The sequence below is a fragment of the Lynx rufus genome, unplaced genomic scaffold (genome assembly GCF_022079265.1).
Source record: "Lynx rufus isolate CCGP_SWC_20201006 ecotype Redwood Valley unplaced genomic scaffold, mLynRuf1.p SCAF_24, whole genome shotgun sequence".
NCBI classification, from domain to species: domain Eukaryota; kingdom Metazoa; phylum Chordata; class Mammalia; order Carnivora; family Felidae; genus Lynx; species Lynx rufus.
Window position 1 is genome coordinate 17144550 of NW_025814839.1, and position 21274 is coordinate 17165823.

At 52.9% G+C, this 21274-nt stretch overlaps 2 protein-coding genes across 4 annotated transcripts in view; one reads left to right on the forward strand and one right to left on the reverse strand.

Annotated features, from left to right (window-relative positions):
* Nucleotides 1–650, reverse strand: part of TCN2 (transcobalamin 2) — a 41803-nt gene extending 41153 nt beyond the window's left edge. For all 3 annotated transcript variants that reach the window (XM_047088140.1, XM_047088138.1, XM_047088139.1), the window contains exon 1: nucleotides 571–650. The gene's annotated coding sequence lies outside the window, so the exon portion shown is untranslated. The remainder of the gene's footprint in view (nucleotides 1–570) is intronic.
* A 257-nt stretch (nucleotides 651–907) lies between these two features.
* PES1 (pescadillo ribosomal biogenesis factor 1) lies at nucleotides 908–14946 on the forward strand. The gene is made up of 15 exons (XM_047088236.1): nucleotides 908–1008; nucleotides 3699–3778; nucleotides 4543–4696; nucleotides 5867–5976; nucleotides 8300–8471; nucleotides 8557–8646; nucleotides 11209–11325; nucleotides 11438–11512; nucleotides 11736–11822; nucleotides 11959–12089; nucleotides 12466–12591; nucleotides 12711–12895; nucleotides 13351–13517; nucleotides 13657–13818; nucleotides 14445–14946. Exons 1-15 carry the CDS (start codon nucleotides 985–987, stop codon nucleotides 14526–14528), a joined length of 1764 nt encoding a protein of 587 aa, XP_046944192.1. The 5' UTR covers nucleotides 908–984; the 3' UTR covers nucleotides 14529–14946.
* The last annotated feature ends 6328 nt before the right edge of the window (nucleotides 14947–21274 follow it).

Here is a 21274-nt window from a genome sequence, read left to right on the forward strand (position 1 = left end):
ATATAATCAGTCACTCCTCACAAACCCAGTGCAGCTCTTTCTGCCCATGGGTCCTAGCCCGTTGCTTTAATAAAACCACCTATTTGCACCAGAGACATCTCAAGAATTCTTTCTTGACTGTTGGCTCCCAGATCCCAACATTTCACATCACACACCATCTGAAGGTGGTGTGAATATTTGTATAAACCTTGTAATTATCCTTTGAGGAACACATACGTAAGACATATGTACATTTAAAAAGCTCAAATGTGCTGAATGTACATTTAAAATACCACAAGTTCCATAACTCTACTTGGCCTTTTGTCATTTTTCAATCCACCGCTAAGTCTCGGTATGTATGAGTGGCTTCTCAAGTCACTATACTTCTGTGAGGAAAAGTCTGCTTTTGATCTACTTTATCCCCACTAAGAGCCAAAGAACCAAAGGAAAACCCACACAGGCCAGCGGGAAACAGAGTCCAGCTTCACTCAGCGCCCCTGGCGGTGGCTTTTCCTCCACGGAGGCCAAATTCCCAAGTTCCCACGACGCCTAGCAACCGTTACCGGGACAACGCCACTGCCGCTCACGCACCTCAAAGTGTAGCCGTCCTTGGAATCCCAGAAGGTACTGCGCTGCAGCCGCAGGGCCTTCCGCCTCCCTCCATCCCAACATGCAACGGGGCTCATAAAGTCAAGCGATCGTCATCAGGATGTCTATAGAAACGCCTGAAAATCTGCGTTCGCTGAAACATTAAAACTGTCTAAAATAGGTCCACAGATGGAAAAGAACTCTAAATAGAGGTCTCAGTGAATTTTTTTTCCAGAAAGTTCAGTAGTAAATTTCGAGGAGGAAAGTCAAATAATTCCCCAGACTCGCTCAGGCACCTCATCGGGCAGCCCGCGCAGACAGCGGCGTAGGGGCCTCGGGGCCCTAAGCGGGGCACGTTGCGGGAGGAAGTGGCGCTGTCTGCCCTCGGGGCGCTAGTAGACCCTTCAACGTGGAGCCATGGGAGGCCTAGAGAAGAAAAAGGTAAGTGGGGCATATGACCAGGCGGGGTGGCGCTGGGGGGCGGGTGGTGGGAGGTGGGAGCGACGGAGCCAGGGGACTGCGCCTTTCCCGGCCTCAGCCCTTCATGCGTACAGAAACGGCTGGGATCAGCGCAATGAGAAACAGCCACGAGATGGGGTCCGAGAATAGGCGAGGACGGCTATTCGTCCGATGAAGTTCAGGAAAGAACCCTGGAGTAGGGCTGTAAAACAAAGTTGGGGTTGCCAAGCACCCCAAATGCAGCCCCGGTCGAAAGGCAACTGTTTACTGAAACAGTAATAAACATTATGAGAAGTTTATCGTTAGGTCAAGTTTATCATTTCCAAAACTTGTTATTCTTTTTTGTTAGACTTGCCCTTGACATTGGAGAGGGAAACGTAAACAAATGGATGTGGACACCCAACAAAACGATCACAGATTGTTAAATGTAATGTGAAAGATAAGGCTGGTGGATAGAAAAAGCTACTTACTTTAGTTGGTGTTGTCTTGGAAGGTCTCTCCTATTCAACATTTAAGCCGCAATCAGAAAGTTCAGAAGATCTCACATGGGTTCTGGGCCATGGGAGTGCTTAGCGAGCAAACCTGGCAGGGGAAACTCAGTGCCAAGACCCTTAGGTGGGAAAAGCTTTCTGTGCGCGAGGAATTAAGACATCAAGATGGCTTAGGGTATAGTAAACCAAGGGAAGGGAAGAATGGCATTTGGTGAGGTTGAGGTTAGACGGGGACCAGATGTATAAGGCCTGTGAGCCACAGTGAGGAGCTTGGATTTTATTCCAAGTGCAGTACAACTCAGCTAAAGGGAAAGTACCACGATACAGTTTTTCAAGGGTTTCTTGTTGCCGTATGGAGAATCACCTTAGTGGTATGAAAAGATGGCGGAAAGGATGAAGGTGAGGAAGATGTAGTTGTCTTGTGTTTTCTTCAGATTGAAAGTTTCTGTTGCCTGTTTATATTTAACCCAATACACTGTTGAACAACCAGTAAGTGCTAGTGTTTAGAATCACAAAGATTTAAGATAGAAAATTTTTCCTTGCAGCACAGGTGCAGATATGTAAACAAGTCACGACAGTTGTTAAAGCTGGGTTTCACAACCATTTTGAGCCACATAATGCTTTGTTGTGGAAAGACCTGTCCTGTGCATTGTAGGATGTTTAGTATCATCCTGACTTCTTACATACTAGATGCCAGTGCCACTCAACAACCCAAAATGCCCAATTCCCTTCCCTCCATCTCACACACACCCAGGGAGTAAAATCATCCCAGTTGAGAACTATTTATCCACTTGCTATTTAAAAGGATAAGCATAATGACAGACATATATGTAATGGAAAACACTTTTAAACCCAACTTTCTGAGACAGTCTGAAGCTCATCTTTGTATCCCCAGTGGACAATGTCTGGAAAGAATAAATGAAGGTGTGTTTTATGATGGGGGGTGATCATAAACCTCTTGAGGGGCTATAGGTTTATCTCTTTAGAGCTGGACCAGGCCGTCAGGTCCCTGCTGTTTTACTGCAGAGGATGATCTTGTTTGGAAAGGACATGCTTGGTACCTTGAACTGCTACTCTTTATCAGGAATACAGAGATATGAGCATGAGGCAGCATCTTGGCACTACAGACATCCACATGATTGCATCAGACAGTATGCTCCTTAGGGGCAGGTAGAGACCAGGCCTTTTTTGTCTTCCTTGCCCTCATAGCATCTTGCTTAATATTTGGAACATAGTAGAGATCCTCTTATTTTTTGTTAAGTGAATGAATGATGGAGGGGAGAGGTTTTTTAGCTTAGGGCATGCATTTTCAACCAGATATCACCCCCAAAGGAACAAAAATTAGTTGAAGGGATCTTAGATATTTCCATGGTTTGTGGCCCTCTAAAAGACCACATTAAACAGATCTTTGGTATGTCTGTAGTATTAACATTTCGTGGGGCTGTGAGAGGGGATGATTAAGGGGGAGGTCTAAAAAACCTTCTGGTGGTAAGGGTTGGTTATAGTGAAAAAGTTGAAAAAACCAGTTTAGGGGATTAGGCACTGAGGCTCAGGACTCAGACCTACGTTTGAATCCCAGCCCTTAAAAATCTGTGTGACCTGAACACAAGCTATGGTTGTTGTGAGGATTAAATAAAATAATTGCTGATCAAAGTAGCCAATACGGGGCGCCTGGGTGGCGCAGTCGGTTAAGCGTCCGACTTCAGCCAGGTCACGATCTCGCGGTCCGTGAGTTGGAGCCCCGCGTCGGGCTCTGGGCTGATGGCTCAGAGCCTGGAGCCTGTTTCCGATTCTGTGTCTCCCTCTCTCTCTGCCCCTCCCTCGTTCATGCTCTGTCTCTCTCTGTCCCAAAAATAAAATAAAAAAAAACGTTGAAAAAAAAAAAAAGTAGCCAATACTTAGAGCCACTACTAAGTGCTTTTGGTATAGCACCTGATCCATAGCAACCTCATGGTCCCCAGCATCATGCAGATGTGTGTGTCCTTTATGCTGAGTACTGCAAGGACAGTACAGGAGAGCTTGTTCAGGTGGGTGGACTCCCTCCCTATAGCATTTCCTGTCCCAGAAGCCTATCAGCTGGTTATGCACAGTGATAGTTGCCCCTAGCATGAGGCATGCCCAGAGATTGATGCCATCACTGCAATCATTGCTAATGGTCACTTGGGTTTTTTTCTCCCCAAGTATGAACGAGGCTCTGCCACCAACTACATCACCCGAAACAAAGCCCGGAAGAAGCTGCAGCTGAGCCTGGCCGACTTCAGGTGAGGTTGGAGAGGAGTGGCATAAGGGAACCACGGGGGTTCCTGAGCAATGAATCATGCTCAGTAACGGTGAAAACTCAGCCACATCCCTATCTTCCCTGTGCCACCACAAACTCTGTCCAGAATTCTGACATTTCTCATTCTCTTCCTCATCTGGCTTTGCTGTAAGTGAGCTGTGCTTTGCCAGGTGTGGTCTCTAGGGAAGCTGGAGAATGGGTCATGCCACCCTTAATCATCAGAATGGGTCCACTGGTACAAGGCATTGCTACTCTCTGGCTGGGTCTTTGTCACCCGTTCCCTCCGTTCTGGCAGAAGAGACCCCTGATCCTGCAGCTAGGGGTTCTCAACTCCTCATAGAGTCAAATCATATCTTTCCACAGCCTGTGGGCCCTGCCACATGGCCCACTTTTAGTCACACAGCACTTTTTGCTCCTACAGCCTCTGTCCTTCCTAGGATGCCTTTCCCTCTACCTTTTATATGGCTGAAGTGTGAGTTTCTCAGCAAGGCCTTTCCTGACTCCCTTTGTGAAAAAAGGATACCTGCCATCTGGCCCCTGTTAGCATTCTGATTGTTTCCTTTCTGGTGCTTGTGACAGTCTACATTAGGTGGTTTTGGGGGAACTTGGGATTGTCAGATCCTGCACTAAGATGTGAATTCTCTAAGGGCAAGGCCCCCATTTTCATTGTTCACTGCTGTTTTGCTGGCCTGATGTGGCCAGTGCTTAGTACATTTACCTACAGAAGGAATAATTTTTATCTTCCAGGCGGCTGTGCATCCTGAAGGGCATTTATCCCCATGAACCCAAACATAAGAAGAAGGTTAACAAGGGCTCCACAGCAGCCCGAACTTTTTACCTTCTCAAAGACATCAAGTTCCTCCTCCACGAACCTATTGTCAACAAGTTCCGGGAGTACAAGGTAAGGCCTAGGCTTTAGTGTCTGGATGGGGTCCATCGCTGCTCTGTGACCCACCACCCGTGACCTTGGGCAGATTGTTTAACCTCTCTGAGCAAGCCTATGGAAGGGTGAAGTAATTCTACCTCAAAGGAATGTCTTGAGGATTAACCAAATGAGATCACATGTGTGGAAATCATTTGCACAGAACCTGGCAAATGATTAATGCTTTACCTGTTGTACCTTTCCCCTGGGTCTTTTGGAAGAATAAATTTATTGCCTTTGAAGCAAAGGTGGTACTATTTGAGGGGCTTTTTTGTGTATTCTTCTTTGCCCAAAGAAACCACTGCTTTTCGAATTCGTTCTGGAATTGCTCCCAGGAGACCAAGCTTTTTATTCCACGAATAGAAACTATTAAATGCTTAAATGCCACAGGGAAAGTAGAAACTTCATAGACCAAATGCAGGTAATTGAGAGTAGACTACTGTTACTGAAGCCTTCACTGAGCTGCAGGACCAGGCTGAGGCCCTGTGCTAGGAAGGGTGAGGCGCCGCCTGGTGGCCACAGGAGACTGGCCAGCACCTGCTGCTGGCCCTCTTGTGGAAAATGGCTGTCTTGGAGCTGCTGTTCACGACACTAGCAGAGGCAGCTTTAGAGCCTTTGAAGAGTACCAAGGGCAGGCCTGACCAAAAGTACTTATAGGGAAGAAATCAGTTGGCTTGGAGGACCTTCTGGGCCCATGCCTGGCCTCAGCTGCATTTTCCTGTGTCACCTAGCCCCATATGTGGGCCCGTGGCTTGCTTCATGCCCGTGCAGACTGGTGCTGAGAATGAAGGCCAGCCTTCCTGGCCCTGAGCTGCTTTGCTGGCAAGTCACTTGGCCTCAGTTGGAAAATAGAGCTGAAAACATGTTTTCATGTAAATGTGAGGAGTCAGCCTTCTAAGTGGTTATCTCTGGTCATCCATCATGGGTGCAGCAAGCTGGCTCTGATTATCAGTGTGGGTCAGTTTTGATGTTTTTTGGAGTTTGCTGTTTTATACATCCTGGGCTTGAGGGGGTCAGATGGCACAATCAGAAAGCTGTGGTCAGCTTCAGAAGGCCTTGAGAGTCCTCCTGCCCCATGCATCCCTCTTCGATGAAAGAGGGGTCTCCAGGAGCCTTTGGTCCCAGCATCAGTGATCTTCTCTCACCCAGGTGTTCGTCCGGAAGCTCCGGAAGGCCTATGGGAAGAGTGAGTGGAACACGGTAGAGCGTCTGAAGGACAACAAACCAAACTACAAACTTGATCACATTGTCAAGGAGCGGTGAGTTGGGGACTCAGTCCAAGCACTGGGATTAAGACGAGGACCCTGCTTATGTTGCTGGCATCCTTTTGGAGGAAGCCGACCAAAAAAAAAAAAAAAAACCAAACAAACAAATTGCTATAATGATTGCAAGTCACAGCAAGAGCCATGTGGGATGCTAAAAGTGTAAAGGGATCTGGGGGACATATGTTAGTTACAGGTTTGTCAGATAAGTCTTTGGGGGCAGACGTTTCAGCCAGCCAAAGGAAGCCTGGTCAAAGCAGAGGAAACAGCAGGTGTATAGGCCCTGTGGTGATTGAGAGCCAGAGTTCTGGGAGTGCACACCAGGCACATGGTCACACCTGGCAGACATGGCTGGCTGCCTCTGATCTTAAGTGTTTTTTGCCCAGCCTACTCGGCAGTGCCACTCATCCATTGGCAAAGTCAGTGGTTCTTAACCAAGCAGTTTTGGCCCCTAGGAGACATTTGGCAATGTCTGGAGGCACTTGTGGTTCTTGTGACTTGGGCTTGGGGGGCAAGGGAGGAGTCTTACTGGTGTTTAATGGGTAAAGGTCAGGGATGCTGCTAAACAGTCCCCACCACACAGAACAACCTGGCCCAAATTGTCAGTGGTAAGGTTCTGAAATTCTGGGCTAGTGAATGTCTGCTTTCTCTTGGGGGCTGATGGCCAGGGAACACTTAGTTCCAGGCCGGATGGACTTGGCTCATTGAGTCAGGCCAGCCATGGGCTAGCATGGGAAGAGCCCTGGCTTAGGAGCCCAACATGTGTCCTCACCATAGCTCTGCAGCCTTGGTGGCCTGAGAACAGTTCCTGCTCTGAGCAAGTTCTCTCAGAGAGAGACGATAGCTCCTGTCCTGCCTGTGACACACAGCTGTTGTGTGGAGCAAATGTAAAATTACACACACAAAAAATCAAGTGTCTGGATTCATGCCCACACCAGGTGGCTGTGTGGTTGTGGTGTTCCAAGTGTGTGTCACCCCCATTTCCTTAGCCATCCGTTTAAAAAAAAAAAAAGGCGGCTCAGGTGCTATTTCTACAAAGGCCCTGGATTGGTGGGTTTGTCAATGAGGTGTAGAGAGGAAAACTTTGAGGCACCAGAGGGGGCCAGTTGAGGTTCCCACCTCCACACAAGAAAACCAGATGCCTCTCTTCCTGTTGTCTTTGGAGAGGCCCCTGCAGCCTTTCTTCCATCTTGGTATGGTTCGAAGACTGGCAGGTTCCTCCTGAGGCATTGCAAGGAGTGTTGCCCTGGAAGGACTATGGCCACCTCTGGTCTCGTGGCTTTCAGAGTTCCTTTTTGAAGCAGCAGAACCCTTTCTTCAAAAGAAAACTTCCTGGAAGGCAGTTAGGGTGCCAGAGGCCCTGACAACCACTCTGGCTGGGGGAGGGAGACCTGAGGCCCTATCTATCCACTTGTCCCCAAGTGTTGCCAGGGAGCTGCAGGAGCCCAGTTTTAAACCAACAGTCTGTTCCAACAATGTCATTTTCCAAATGATATCACTAGGGTTGTGTGAGGCAGTGACCCATTCTGGGTCACAGCTGGGACGAATCCAGGTGTCCTTACATGTACTCCAGTGTCCTCTCCATGACCCAGGCCCCCATCCCTCAGCAGGGCAGATGTGCAATAGTGGATCCTCCACCGCCATGGATGGCTCATTCTCGTCAGCTTCCTAATTTACCACAGGATTCCTGGAGGCACTTTCTTGCTCTGACTTTTCCTGCCCCAGGACTGAAAAAATTCCAGCATTTTTATCATCTGGTTGTAATTGGTTCTGCAAACTTAGAGGTCTGGGTGGTGAGACACAAGACATAACCCACTCTGGTGACCTGTGGCTGGGCCAAGCTGTAAGTGCTGCTGAGTGTGGGCAGGCCCCACCCTCCCCCTTGGTCCACTAGGTCAGCATCACATTTTTCTGCTTTCTGTTTTGGACATCCAGATATATTTGCTTTGAACTGCAGTTTCCACCTTGAAAAAGAGTTAGCGAGCCACTGACTCAGTCTACCCTCTTTGGCCACAAATAGAAATGGGTCCAGGCGGAGACTGGTGAGCAGTGGGTGTCTTCAGAACCTCCATTGGGATTTCTCTGATCCTCAGAGCTAAGTGGGCATTTCCTCATTCCATGGTTCCTCCCAAGGCTATAGGGAAGCTGGCACTGCCAGGCCCCTGGGCTTTGCCCAACTTTGTGGTCAGGAGATGAGAGTGGCAAAGCCTGATTGGGAATGGGGCCTCTGGGGTGACTAACAGGGTGGGCAAGGGATTCAGGGTCCTCCTTGAAACCCAGACTGACCAAGCCTCTGGGCACTGTCCTCTTGGTCCTGCAGGTATCCCACATTCATAGACGCTCTACGGGACCTGGACGACGCCCTCTCCATGTGCTTCCTCTTCTCCACCTTCCCACGGACTGGCAAGTGCCACGTGCAGACCATTCATCTGTGCCGCCGGCTCACTGTGGAGTTTATGCACTATGTCATTGCTGCCCGTGCCCTGCGCAAGGTAAGCCCAGGGCCTCCTGGGGAAGGGGGGACCACCCAGCTCCCTCCTTTGCCTGCCCTTTTCACCACACTGTCTCTCCCCATAGGTCTTCCTGTCCATCAAAGGCATTTACTACCAGGCTGAAGTGCTGGGGCAGCCCATCGTGTGGATCACACCATATGCCTTCTCCCATGACGTGAGTATGCTCATGGGGAAGGCAGGGGCCTGTGCTGGGCCATTGCTCCTTCTCTGGCTCCTACACAGAGATGAGAACTTGGGCAGAGTGGGGGATTTTGTTGTCCTGCATAGTCCAGCATGTGCTGGGTTCCTGCGTGTGGCCGGGGCTAGGATGTGGGGTGAGGAGTGTACTGCACAGCATCATAGTAAGAACTGGAGTCAGCCTGTCTCCAGCATCCTCCAGCTGGGTGACCTTGGACATGTTCCTGCACCTCTCTGTGCCTCAGTTGATGTGCTTCCACTTTCTAAGCCTTGTCCTGAGGATTTAAGAAAAAATAAAATCTTTCAAAGTGCCTGGTGCCTGGCCCTTTAGGGTTGCTGAGTGAACAGTGAGCAACTGCCAAGGCTTGGATGAGCCTAACCCTACCCTCAGACCCATGGGGTCATCATCTCACTCTGCCGCTAGTGGCTGCCAGACCTTGGCCAGGCTTCTTTGCGTAACTCCTCAGCTTCCCCTGACCGCTACCCAGGGCTGGGGGGACTGGGAGAGATGGAGGAGGATGAGCACATGAGAAGGTTTTAGCACATGGTGCTACTTATTTATTTTGGTTTAAACTGGGAATTTTTGGCAGGGATCCACAGAGAGAAATCCTGGTTTTGCCTCCTCGTGGGACAGCATTAGCCTCTATTCCCCTCCACAGTCTCGGCCAGGCTGTCCCTCTGCCTGACTTGTCATCTTGTGGGCCTGCATTTGACCCAGTTTCCTGCCTGTGCCTTGAGCAGCAAATGCACCAGCCTGGCTGGACAGTGTGTTCACCCGCCAAGTTATCAGGTGCTCCAGGTTGAGCTGGGGGTCTGGGCCCCTCCCCTTTTCTCTGGGTTGGCAGGGGTCCGAGGCCAGAACCCACTCTGACCACAGGGCAGTGGAGGTGTTTGGGGGTAGGCTGCAGTCTGTGGGTAAGAGGTAGCTTGGTCCTCAGCAATCCCCTCTTCCCACTCTTCAAGGCACTTGTGTGCCAAAGCCTTTGGCCCTTCCCTCTTCCTTGTTCCTTCCCTTCTGTCCTCCTTCCTTCCTGTCTTCCTGCCATGCTTCCTTCCTCTCTGGCCCTCTCTCTCCTTCCTTCTCTCTGATGTCCCACCCCCGTGCTGCTCAGACTGGTCTTTGTATGTCCTCTGGGTAGTGAATAGGGCCCTGTGGAGGCCAGCCTCCACACAGCTGACCCTGGGGGAAGGGAACAGACTGCCCATTCCTCCTTCCTCCCTGCCAGCTTACTGCTACTTCCTCTCAGCAGGAGAATGGGGGACCAGTCCTGGGTCATAGCTAAGGCCCTTGTGTCCTCTTTCCCTGAGCAGCCAGTGCTGGGCTCTTCAAAGTACGACCCAGGCAGGCAGTAGGGTGGGGGGGGGGGGGTTGGAGGGACCCTGCTCAGCACTATGCAGTTCAGAATAGAGTTGTCCTCAGATGCTCTTGGAAAGATGGAGGTGTGAGTAGGGGGACAAGTGGGGTACTTCTTGGTCCCTGCATCCTCACCCTCACACTGCCCAGTGGCAAGATACAGAAACAGTTCAAAGTCACAGGCATGGCCAGCATTAAAAGGGACGTTGTGATCACTACTAACTTTGACATTGCTGGGTATATCCTGCCATCCAGGTCCCGGAGGTCAGCAGAGCTGGGCTAGCCTCCCGGGTTGTTGGGGGCAGTGCTGCTCAAGAGACGAGGCTGTTTTTCTGGCTTTCAGATCCTTTCCGTATTTTGCTTTATCAACTCCTCAAGGGCAAAGATGAGTCCTTTGATGTTCCCTATTTGCTGGGTTGGCTGCTCTTGAGGGTAGCTGTGTGCCTTTGCCCCAAGCAAGCAGCTTTTCTCCCACCATTTCTCCAGAGCTTCCTGGGGCTGAGCCAGGCAGCTGTTCCACCCTATCTTGGATCCTTAAGTTGTACCTTTGTCTCTGGCTTGGGGCTGGGGCTGAGTTGCTGAATTGAGTCTCCATCCCTCCTGCCAAGGCTTGAGGATGCTGAGTTCTGTCCACCCAGGGTGACAGACTGCTTGCTGCAGGGCCGCCTCTCCCAGATGGACTGGCGATGGGGTGGGGCTCTGGGAGGCTAGCAGCCTAGGCCTGGAGAAGACATTTAATGAAGATTATGGGATGACTGATGCATAGGAATGAGCTGTGACCAGACTGGCCCTGGAAGGCCACCTCTGTGACCGAAGTCTGGTCTGAGCTGGGATTTATAGGATGATTGGGGAGCTTGGGCAGGAGCAGGGGAGCTTCATCCAGTCCTGGGAGCAGCATGACAGAACTTTCCCTTTTCTCCTTTTCATCTCCCCCTTTCTGGCTCAGGGATTTGGACTGACCTCAGGATGCCCCTAACCTTTGGGACCCCTGTCCAGAGCCTCAGCCAAAATGCTCCCGGGTAGGACATGCCACATGGCTCCTTCTCATGGAACAGAGCTCTGAAGGCAGAGCTACCATGGTAGAGCTTCAGGCAGGCTGGAGTCCCCTGCCCCATGTGGGTTGTCCGTGCTGTCTTTCCCCTGTACCTGCACCTGCACCGCCAACGGGTCTTCTGTGCCCCCCAGCACCCAACAGATGTTGACTACAGGGTCATGGCCACCTTCACCGAGTTCTACACCACCCTACTGGGCTTTGTCAACTTCCGCCTCTACCAGTCGATCAACCTGCACTACCCGCCCAAGGTAGGGTCCCAGCCTGGGTCTTTCTCAGTGTGCAGGGGCTGTGGCCCTTCTCCCCGCATGGATGTAGGGAGCTGTGGCATCTTCTCCCTCTGATCTTCCCCCTGCCTTGCAGCTGGAGGGTCAGGCCCATGCAGAGGTGAAGGCCAGTGAGGACACCTATGCCTTGGACTCTGAGAGCTCTATGGAGGTGAGAGAAGCTTCCAGAGCACTGGCCCTGCATCCCCTCAGAAGGGTGGGTCCTGGCCTGGGGGTGGGACTGTGCATGGCTAGATGAGTGGGCTCGGGGCTTGCCCTTGCAACGCAAGCCCACTGATGTCCCAGAACTGTTGCTGCTCCACCTTCTCCACCCTGACCGTGCACCCAGACAAGATCTCCCACCTGCAAGCAACAGCCCTGCTTCTTTCCTATAGAAACTGGCGGCCCTCGGTGCCAGTCTGGCCCGCATGGTAGTGCCTGTGGAGGAGGAGGCCGAGGTGGACGAGTTTCCTGCTGATGGGGTGAGGACTGTGTGCTGGGGTAGTGGCGGGCGTTGGGACTGAGGGACCTAGATGGAAGCTGAGGACCATCTCCGCCCTCTGCCCTCCAGTGCGGGTGTGGGCAGGTCTGATGGTGCCATGGCCCCTTTTGTGGCAGGAGATGACGGCACAGGAGGAGGACCGCAGGAAGGAGCTGGAGGCACAGGAAAAGCACAAGAAGCTCTTTGAGGGCCTGAAGTTCTTCCTGAACCGTGAGGTGCCCCGCGAGGCCCTGGCTTTTGTCATCAGGTGGGAAGCTGATGGCATTGGCTCTGCCACACTCTGGGCTGCGTCCCACCCCAGATGCCCGACAGTAATATCAGGGTGGTGTCAGCATCCACCCCTCAGGGCGCTTGTGCAGATTCACCTATGTGGGCTTGGAGAGTGCTTGGCTCGCTCTGGAGTATGCGGCAAGCACTTGTCAGAGGGCAGCTGGCACCAGTTTCTCACCAGCTTAGGGCAGGCCTCCACTGGGCTGGCACTGGATATGTTAGCCTGACGACAGGGCTGATCCTGGTGTGGGGTGGGGACAGGAGTGTCCTGGGAGGGTAAGCTTGTGGGCCAGTGGGTCCCAGGACAGCCACTTCATACTGAATACTCTTGTGGGCTCTTCCTGTGCCTGTAGGAGTTTTGGGGGGGATGTGTCCTGGGACAAGTCTCTGTGCATTGGGGCCACATATGATGTCACAGACTCCTGCATCACCCACCAGATTGTGGACCGGCCTGGGCAGCAGACACCTGTTATTGGCAGGTAAGCCCCCAAGGCTCTCATCTTCCTCCTCCTGTTTGGGTTTCTGGGTGTAGAGGTCTGTCTCAAGCGCAGATGCAGTGGGGCTTCAGGTTGCTTCCATGACCTGTCTCCACCACCAGGTATTATGTGCAGCCCCAGTGGGTGTTTGACTGTGTAAATGCCCGGCTCCTCCTCCCTGTGGCGGACTACTTCCCTGGAGTGCAGTTGCCTCCACACCTCTCACCCTTCGTATCAGAGAAGGAAGGAGATTACATCCCTCCTGAGAAACTGAAGCTGCTGGCCCTGCAGCGGGGAGAGCACCCAGGTGAGTGGGCCAGGCGATGGGGTGGATGGGTGCCTCCAGGCTGGTTTTGGCCTCGGCCCCACCTGGTTGTTTCCCTTCTTGGCTACAAAGACAGCAAACTCCTGAGAGTAGGCAGCAGGGGCACAAAGCCCTTTAAGCCTACCTTTGGAGTAAGGCTTAGGAGAAGGCAACGTTTGTATTCTATGATCACCTGTTGATGTTGAGAGTAACTGAGCACGAGTGGTCTGGAAGTTGTCATCAGTATTTATATAGGAGGTGGCAGAGCTCAGGAGGAGGCGCCTTGAGTTTCCTCTGAAGGTGTTGGGGGCTGTGGGGAGAGGTGCCGGAAGGAGCTGTGGTTGGGGCAGCCCTGCACTGTCTCTGGAATGTCTTCGTGGCTGAGGAATGTGGTGCCTGGCCCCAGTTCTCACCCTGCAAGGAGAAGAGCAGGCTCAGAAGTCGTTGGTTATTTACAGGAAGTATGGATGAATCTGAAGAGAAGGATGAAGAGGAAGACAATGATAGTGATGGTGATGAAGGGGGAGAAAACGAAGAGGAGGAGGAAGAAGATGTGGAGGCCGGTTCAGAAAAGGAAGAAGAGGCCCGACTAACAGCCCTGGAGGAGGAGAGGATGGAGGGGAAGGTACTGGGAAGCTGACTGGGGGTGCAGTCTGGAAAGCAGCTCCACTGGCCATCTTTGGTACCAGCCCTGGGCCAGAAGGGCAAGAGCCAGGGGACTGGTGGGGGTGGGGCATCCGCAAGTGTTGACCCTGTGTCCCCAGAAGCCCAGAGTGATGGCAGGCACTGTGAAGCTGGAGGACAAGCAGCGGCTGGCCCAGGAGGAGGAGAATGAAGCCAAGCGCCTGGCCATCATGATGATGAAGAAGCGGGAGAAGTATCTTTATAACAAGATCATGTTTGGCAAGAGGCGCAAAATCCGAGAGGTGAGTCCCTGCCATCTGCCTGAGACTCCAGGTATGGCTACCAGATGTGGCTGCACATGTGAACTCTGGGGCCAGCTTGCTCTCCTCTGTGCTGATTCCATCCCTTTTGTAGCTTATACAAGTGGCCTGTTACCTGCTGATAGGATTGGATTGTTTTTCATTTTGAGGCATTCTTAGAAAATATCCTTGAGCACATCCCTTTGAAGTCTCTGCAGGGTAAATTCTTAGGCATGTCATTGCCAGGTTGAGAGGCCTATGTGTGTTTTGTAGTAGGTATTGCCAAATGTTCCCCAGGGGAAAAGACTACTGTTCCAGGTTGACACCTCCCCAGCAGCCTGGTGAAGGTTTGATTGGCACTCAGCTTTCGCAAGGAGAAGGGTAAATGGGGCAGTTGCCTCTGGCTGTAGGAACGTGGGATCCTACTAACTTGCTGTGGGCCCATAACATAATAGAGTCATGAAGGCAAAGGTAAAGGCATGTTTAATGACCTGAGGTGGTTCAAATAATTGTTTTTTCTCCTGGTAATTTGCTTTTTTAGTTTCTGTGGAAGCTCTGCTTTTAAGGGATGGCCTTGAGTAGGAGAAGTACCCTACAATCACAGCTTGATCCCCCTTTCCTCCTCACAGGCCACCAAATTGGCAGCGAAGCGGAAAGCCCACGACGACGCTGTGAGGTCTCAGAAGAAAGCCAAGAAGGCCAGGCCCGTGTGAGTGGTGGCAGCCTCTTGATGGGCGAGGCCCGCTCCTGGCAGCTGGACTTGGCACAGGCAGGCCAGAGGACCCAGGCTTGGTGGCAGACCAGAGTCTCTTCTCTTTTCATCCCCTTCCTCCCCCTGCCAGCCCTGGCTTCCTCTCAAGCTCTCTGGCTGGATCCCCAGCCTCCCTTGGATGGAGCTCCCTGCTGGTGGCTGGGCAGAGGAGAGGCCTTTGTGCCCAGCCCAACTTGATGCTCCCAGGAATCCGTGACATGGGGGGCAGGACCAGCCCCTCACCAGTTGCTCCCTGTTCTCTGGTTTTCTGCAGCGCACCCCTCCCTCCAAGGTTGGACTGGTGATTTTCCTGCTGCTGTGATGGGGTGAGGGTGAGGAAGCATTTGTTATTAAACAGCTGGAGTTTTGGAACGATTGAATTCTGTGCCCCATTAGCCTTCTTGGGGTTGGAGAAGGGACACCTAGTGATGTGGAGTCTACCCTTTGTTCACATTCCAGCCCAGGTACTTTTCCCCTATAAACATTGCTTCCTTGTGTGTAAATTAGGGGTAGAAATTCTGGTGCCTCTCTGGGGAGCCAGGAGTGCTGTAGGTGAGGAAGGTTCAGTGATAATGTTATGCAGACTTAGTATCAAGGTCTAGAAAGTAAGGTACTCTATAAATACCAACTGTGATTGTCATAGCTTTCTGCTGGAGTAAGACCAGAGGTGAAAGCCAGTGCCTAAAGGATTTGTGAGGTTTGAGTTGAGGGGTACCTAGCTTTACCTTGTTGGCTCATGGTCAGAACTACCCAGTAACCCCCAGTGTGGGCATTGCCACCAGTCTGACTTGTGACCCTTGCTGGGACAGCCTTACAGCTTCCCACCTGACCCTGACAGTGCCCTTGCTGAGGCCTGGAGAAACATGCCTTTGCCTAGACTGCTAGGACCCCACAGCAGAGCCAGGGCCAGAAACCAGGGCTCAGGACAGTGCTCAAGGCTATCAGGAGCTGGGGCCAAGGTGGTGGAGTGTGGCTTTGGACTGGGGTTCCATGTCCCCCCAATCGGCACCTGAGGGCCTTGGCCTGTGCCCAGGCTCTCTCAAAGTGTTTTGGGCAGTGGCTGCAGGCTCACCGTGTGCAGGGGGGAAGACCAGAGTTTGGCAGGCTCTGGCAGAGGGACCAGAGAACCCAGGGCCCCCCTCTTGGCTGGGTCTTGCTGTGGGTGGGGAGGGTTATGTTCTACTCTGGCATGCTCATGGGGATAGGGTGGTATATGTCCGTGCAGAGGCAGGGATGGGGTCAGGGCCTCTGGAGCCAAAGCCTGCTGCCCTAGGAAATGCCTTGGGCCTGCCTCGGTGCATGTGCATCCCAGGACCATGGCAAGAGTGCCAGGGCAAGGCTGGAAAGCAAGCCCATCTGATATGGAAAAATCCCTGGCAGCCATGATGATGTGGAATTTTCCCCATTCCAGAGTCGCCCATAATGGTGGGGGCAGTGGGGCTCTGACGTGGCCCATGCCCCACTGAGTGGCCAGCTGGTTTTGCACTGCCCGCAGCTGGAGCTGTGCATTCCCAACTCAGGCGGGCATTACTTCCTATCCTTGGTCCTCTAGGGTGAGGAGGGAAGCCAGGAACTGAAAAAAGGTGGATGGGGATGGGGCACCTGCAGCCTGTGCTATGCTCAACCCTTATGGGCACCCTGGAGAGGTGTGGCAGCTGAGACCTCCTAGTGGCATGACTGGTTGCAGATAGGTCCCTTGTCTGAGCTTCCCTCAAGGGATTCTGGCACGACCCCCACCTCTCTCATCCACATTTTGGACCCCAAAAATATGTCCCCAGCTTGCCCTGACTCTTGAACCAGGAGCCCATACCTTTCATTGGATCTTTAGGGCTCCGGAACCCCCAATAAAAGTTCACCAATTGGTCTAGCCACCTCCCTTTTCCCAGAGCTGGGCTGCCCTCATCACCACCACCACGCCACCCCGTTTCCCAGGCACCCTCGAATCCCCTTCCGGGGCTGGGAGCTCAGCCCAGCCTCAGGGTCCGGCGGTGGGACAATGGCCCCGTTGGCGCTTCCGAGACAAACGCGCCTTGTTGAGCCGGCGGCGGGGGCGCGGCGCTGCGCTCCGGGACGCTGAATGCGGCTTCTGTGCGTTCCGGGCGGGCGCGGAGGGGCCGGGAGGGGGCCGGGGCCAGGGCGCCTATTGGCCGCAGCACCGGGGGACGGGCCAGGCGGCCGCACCTGGCCGGAGTAAGTGCGGCGGAGGCGGGAGCATGGTCCAGGCCCGGTGGAGTCGGGGGCCCGGGCGGGTACGCCCCGCCGCCTAGGAAGGGCCCGGGCGGCGCGGCCCGGGACGAACCAGCCACGCCAAGCCCGAGGAGAACGGGGCCAAGGTATGTTCTGGGGGCCCAGGACCCACCGCCGGCTTGTGCCCTGCTGGGGGTCTCTCCGCCGGTACTCCCCAAACCTCCAAACTGGGACCGCAGTCAGACTCAGACTCAGAGCTGAGTGTTTGGGGAGTGCTGCACAACTGCTCCAGGGTCCCAGTGCCCCTGCAGGCTGACAGAGGGTGGGCAGGTGGGGGCAGGGAGGGGGCAGGTTGGTGTGTGCCCTGCCCTTGATTTCTTCCTCCTAGACCCCTGTCCAGGGTTTTCCCAGTCCTTGGATGTGGGGTGGGTGGAGCTGGGTTGGAGCTGGAAGTCCATTAATGATTAATCTTGGACACAGCAGCCTGAGCTCTGGAGGAGGAAGGGCAGGGATCTCCCGTGTTCCCACCAGCGCTCTCCCCAAGGAGGAGGGGCATCCGACCAGGGGCTAGGGACCAGGAGAAGGGATGGGTCCCCTCTGCTTGGGGAAGGCCCTGTCCTAAACCACAGAGGGGGCAAGGCCACAAAAGAGAGGCATGGGGAAGTAGGACAAACCTTGATATCCAGGAAGGGCCCGCAGGAAATCCAGCCAGTTGAGTTTCCAGCACCAGTGCCCAGGAGGGGGTCCAGCTTGGTCTGTCCCCTCAGTATCAAGCCAGTATTTGGTCACAGCACAGAGCAAGACTGTGGGCTCTTCCCAGTGGAGCCCTTCTCCCCACCTGTCTTGAGCAGGAGAGGGTATGATCACACATCTGGCTGCAGTAACCCACACCAGTGGGGGGGAGGGAGCGAGGGCTGCAGACCTGACACCTGATCGCCTGTGTTGCCAAGGTGACAGGTGCCATGAAAATCCTCAGGAGGACAGTCCAGTTGGGAGAATCCAACCTCTTCCTTTACCAAGGGGTGACCCAAGGTCCAGGGAGGGTAAGGCACGAGCAGGCCTGGGCCAGAGCAGCCCCAAAACTGCTGCACTGTATTTTGCCCTGCAGCGGAGGCATTGCTACCATCCCCATTATCCTTATGGAGAAACTGAGGCTCCAGGCAATTCAGTGACTTGCCCAAGGTCACATAGTTCAAAGGTGGCTGAGTTGACTACAGATCACAGGAGTCCTGTCCCAGCCTGCATCTCAGGACAAAAGCCCTGCTCAAGACCTCTCTGCTGCTCTGGGGTCCTGGGCTCTTGGATCTGCCTGTGCTGCCCCAAACCCCTAGCTCAGGACCCCTCCCCCTCCTTGCCTTCCTAGCTCCCAGCTCTGCCTGACACTCAGGGGGTGGGCAGGCTGCTACCCTGGGAGCAGAGACAACAGAGCCCTGTTCCCAGCTGCCACCTCGGGCTGCTTCATTCCCTGCTTCTCACTCAGGCAGAGCCCTGCCTGAAGGAAGCTCCCTGTGGACAAAGAAGCCTGCCTGCTTCCCACATATCCCCTTGTCCAATGGACATGGGTCTGCTGTTTGAGAGCATGGGTTGGAGGCCCTCTTGTCACCCCGCAAGAAAGGGGTGTATCCCTGACAGTCCCCACTCTGGGCCCTAACAGACTGTGTCACCCCAGTGAGAGGCAGTGATTAACCTGGGAGAATGAGACACAGATGGTAGAATTCCAGGCATGGCAGCAGGCTTGTGAAGGGCTTCTTGCTTCACTTTGACTGAGTGAGGAATATGAAGAACAACCCCTTTTGTGAGCCTTATTCTACTCCAGACGGGAAGGGCAGGATTGAGCAGAGGTGCCCATGGGGATCAGTGGGCCGGGGGCTGGAGGAATCCCCAGGTGAGGAGTGATGGTTGGAAAGAACTGGCGTCCCAGACAATACCTTCTTTCCCACCTGCCAGTTCCAGGTGGCTTGGGCACTCCCAGGCCTGGTCCCAACAGTGCCCTGACTTGTCATGGGACCTTAGGCAAGTCTTTTCTTAATCTGTGCCTCAGCTTCCCCCGATGTGAAACCTGGGGGTTAGGGAACTTGGGTTTGGAGCATGGGAAGTACGGGTGTTTGGATGAGGAGGGTAGCCTCCCAGAAGTCTGCACTGGTGGGTTCTGTTTTTCCTGCCAAGTGGGTCTAGAAGGGTCATGATAATAATCTGAGGTATGAGCAAAGGGCTCTGCATGCCTCGTCTCATTTGATCCTCACAGCAAGCCCTTGAGAGGGTCAAAGTATTCCCATTTTTAAGAGGTGAGGCTCAGAGAGGTGAAGTCACCTGCCCAAGACTGCCCAGCTGGGGAGTGATGGAGCGAGACTTCATAGCCAGAGCATCTCAGCCTCTCCAGGAGGGGAGAGGCAGGTGGGTGGACCTAGGACGTGGTGCAGAGCAACTGCTCAGCACTTTGGAAAAACCTTTATATTGTTACATATTTTTATGCAAACAAGTGCATGGCATTCCTTTAAAAAACATTTCAGTCAGGGTGCCTGGGTGGCTCATTCAGTTGAGCGTCCCACTTTGGCTCAGGTCGTGATCTTGTGGTTCCTGAGGTCGAGTCCTGAATCAGGCTCACTGTTGTCAACACAGAGCCCGCTTCGGATCCTCTGGCCCCCTCTCTCTCCCTGTCCCTCCCCTGTTAATGCTCTCTCTCTCTCTCTCAAATATTAAAAAAAATAAGTAAGTGAAAACAGTTCAGTCATGCTAGAAGATACAGAGAATGATATTACCAACCTCCACATACTCACCTCTGGTGTTCTCAGTAATTTTGGTACCAATAAAGAAATGACTGACTTCTTGGTTAACCTGTTCTTTGCCACTCTGAAGCTACTTTGGGGCAACTCCAGTCTGGTGGTGATTTTGCCCAGGCAAGGCAGTGTAGCAGGAAGAGCTTGCCTGTAGTTCTGACTTTGCCCATTTAGCCCCTCCACAAGTTTCTGGACCTCAGTTTTCCCACCTGTCACATGGGCCAGCAGGTGACACTGGGAAACCTGTTGAGGTCCCAGGTATGGGTGCCATTTGAAACAGTAAAGACAGGTGACCCTGCAGGTTCAAAAAGTGCTTTCCGAGTCATCAAAGACATTGCCCTCTTTCCAGTCAGCTGCCAGGCCTGGTACCCAACTGGCAGCCATTCCCCCAGCCAAGGGGGCAGTAGGAGCAAGATGTCAGGGCTGACAGTTTGCGGGGGATCCTGCAAGCCAGCAAGTTGGGGTTCAGCTTAAGTGCCTCTCTGGGCGATCCTACCCATCTCTACTCCAGCACCCCACTCCAGAGGGACAGAGTGAGGAAGCTTCTGGGTCCTTGCAGGTCACTGCCCCAGGACTCCCGGGTGGAGGGCCAACCTCTCCCATCTGCACCTTTAACTGTGCAGCCCACACTTCCCAGATTCTCTGTCCCATGCCCCTGCTGCCTTTTCCCCACTGTAGGACACTGAGGCTCAGAGAGGGCTATGGTCACACAGCAAGGTGGGGTATGGTTCAGACTAGCCACTTCTCCCTCCTTCACCAGTCAGACTAGTTTTTCAAAATGGAAATATCTTTATTTTTCATTTTAGTTTTTTTCCCCAAGTAATACAGACTCTTGGTAAAACAAAATTATATATGTGTGTATATATATTTTCACTTCATTATGTATTGTGGACACCACTTAAATGAATACATAACAAACCATGGGGTTAATGGCACGTAATATTTTTAACCATCCCCTATCATTGGACATTTAAGTTGTTTCTCTCCTCTTTGCTAAACTTTTGCACCCATCTCAGATCTCCTGTTAGATTATCTTCTGTGAACAAATTACCACAGATGGTATTGCTGGGTCTGAGATTGGACACTTTTAGAACTGTAATAAGTTGCTGTCAAACCTGCAGTCCGAGCACTGTAGGGAGAGGTTTTTTGCTCCACTTTTGAAGTGTCCTCCCCATGAGATTCCCTTCCAGCTACAAGAAACAACCCTAGGACACCCTCACCCGTTCAGCTTCTCTGCCAGAGCCCTGTTGCTATACACACTGAGCAAACAGCATTGATGACCAACAGTCAGGGAATGGTTCATGGGGAGCAGTGTTCCACAGAATGTTCTACAGGGAATGGCTCTAGAGGCAACCTTTATCTTTATCTCCTTGGGGGGCTCTTCCCCTCCCTGCTCTCTTAAGCTCAGGGCTCTTCACCTTCCTCAACCTTTCTTTGATGATCCCATCTGCCCCTCCGACCTCAGTCCCCACCTCTGTGCCCATGACCCCCAACCTCTTTCTCCTGAGGTCTCCCTCTTATGCTCCAGGCAAGGGATCCTATTGCTCTTTGCACATTCTACAAGCATCCCCCACACACCCCAAACTTAACTGGTCCTAAATGGAAACTGAAAATTGAAACACAACTCCAATAGTAAACATACGGCTCTCTTATCTGCCCCCCACTCAGGGACTAGCTCCACCCCCAGCCAGCCAGTCACCCAATAGGAGTTCTTCCTTCCCCTCTTCCACACCCTATCACTCAC

Excerpts from the sequence above, each read along its gene's own strand:
- PES1 (XM_047088236.1), top strand. The coding sequence starts at position 985 with ATGGGAGGCCTAGAGAAGAAAAAG. Across the intron at positions 11,823-11,958 it reads ACGAGTTTCCTGCTGATGGG|GAGATGACGGCACAGGAGGA; the intron begins GTGAGGACTGTG and ends CTTTTGTGGCAG. Across the intron at positions 13,819-14,444 it reads AGAGGCGCAAAATCCGAGAG|GCCACCAAATTGGCAGCGAA; the intron begins GTGAGTCCCTGC and ends TCCTCCTCACAG.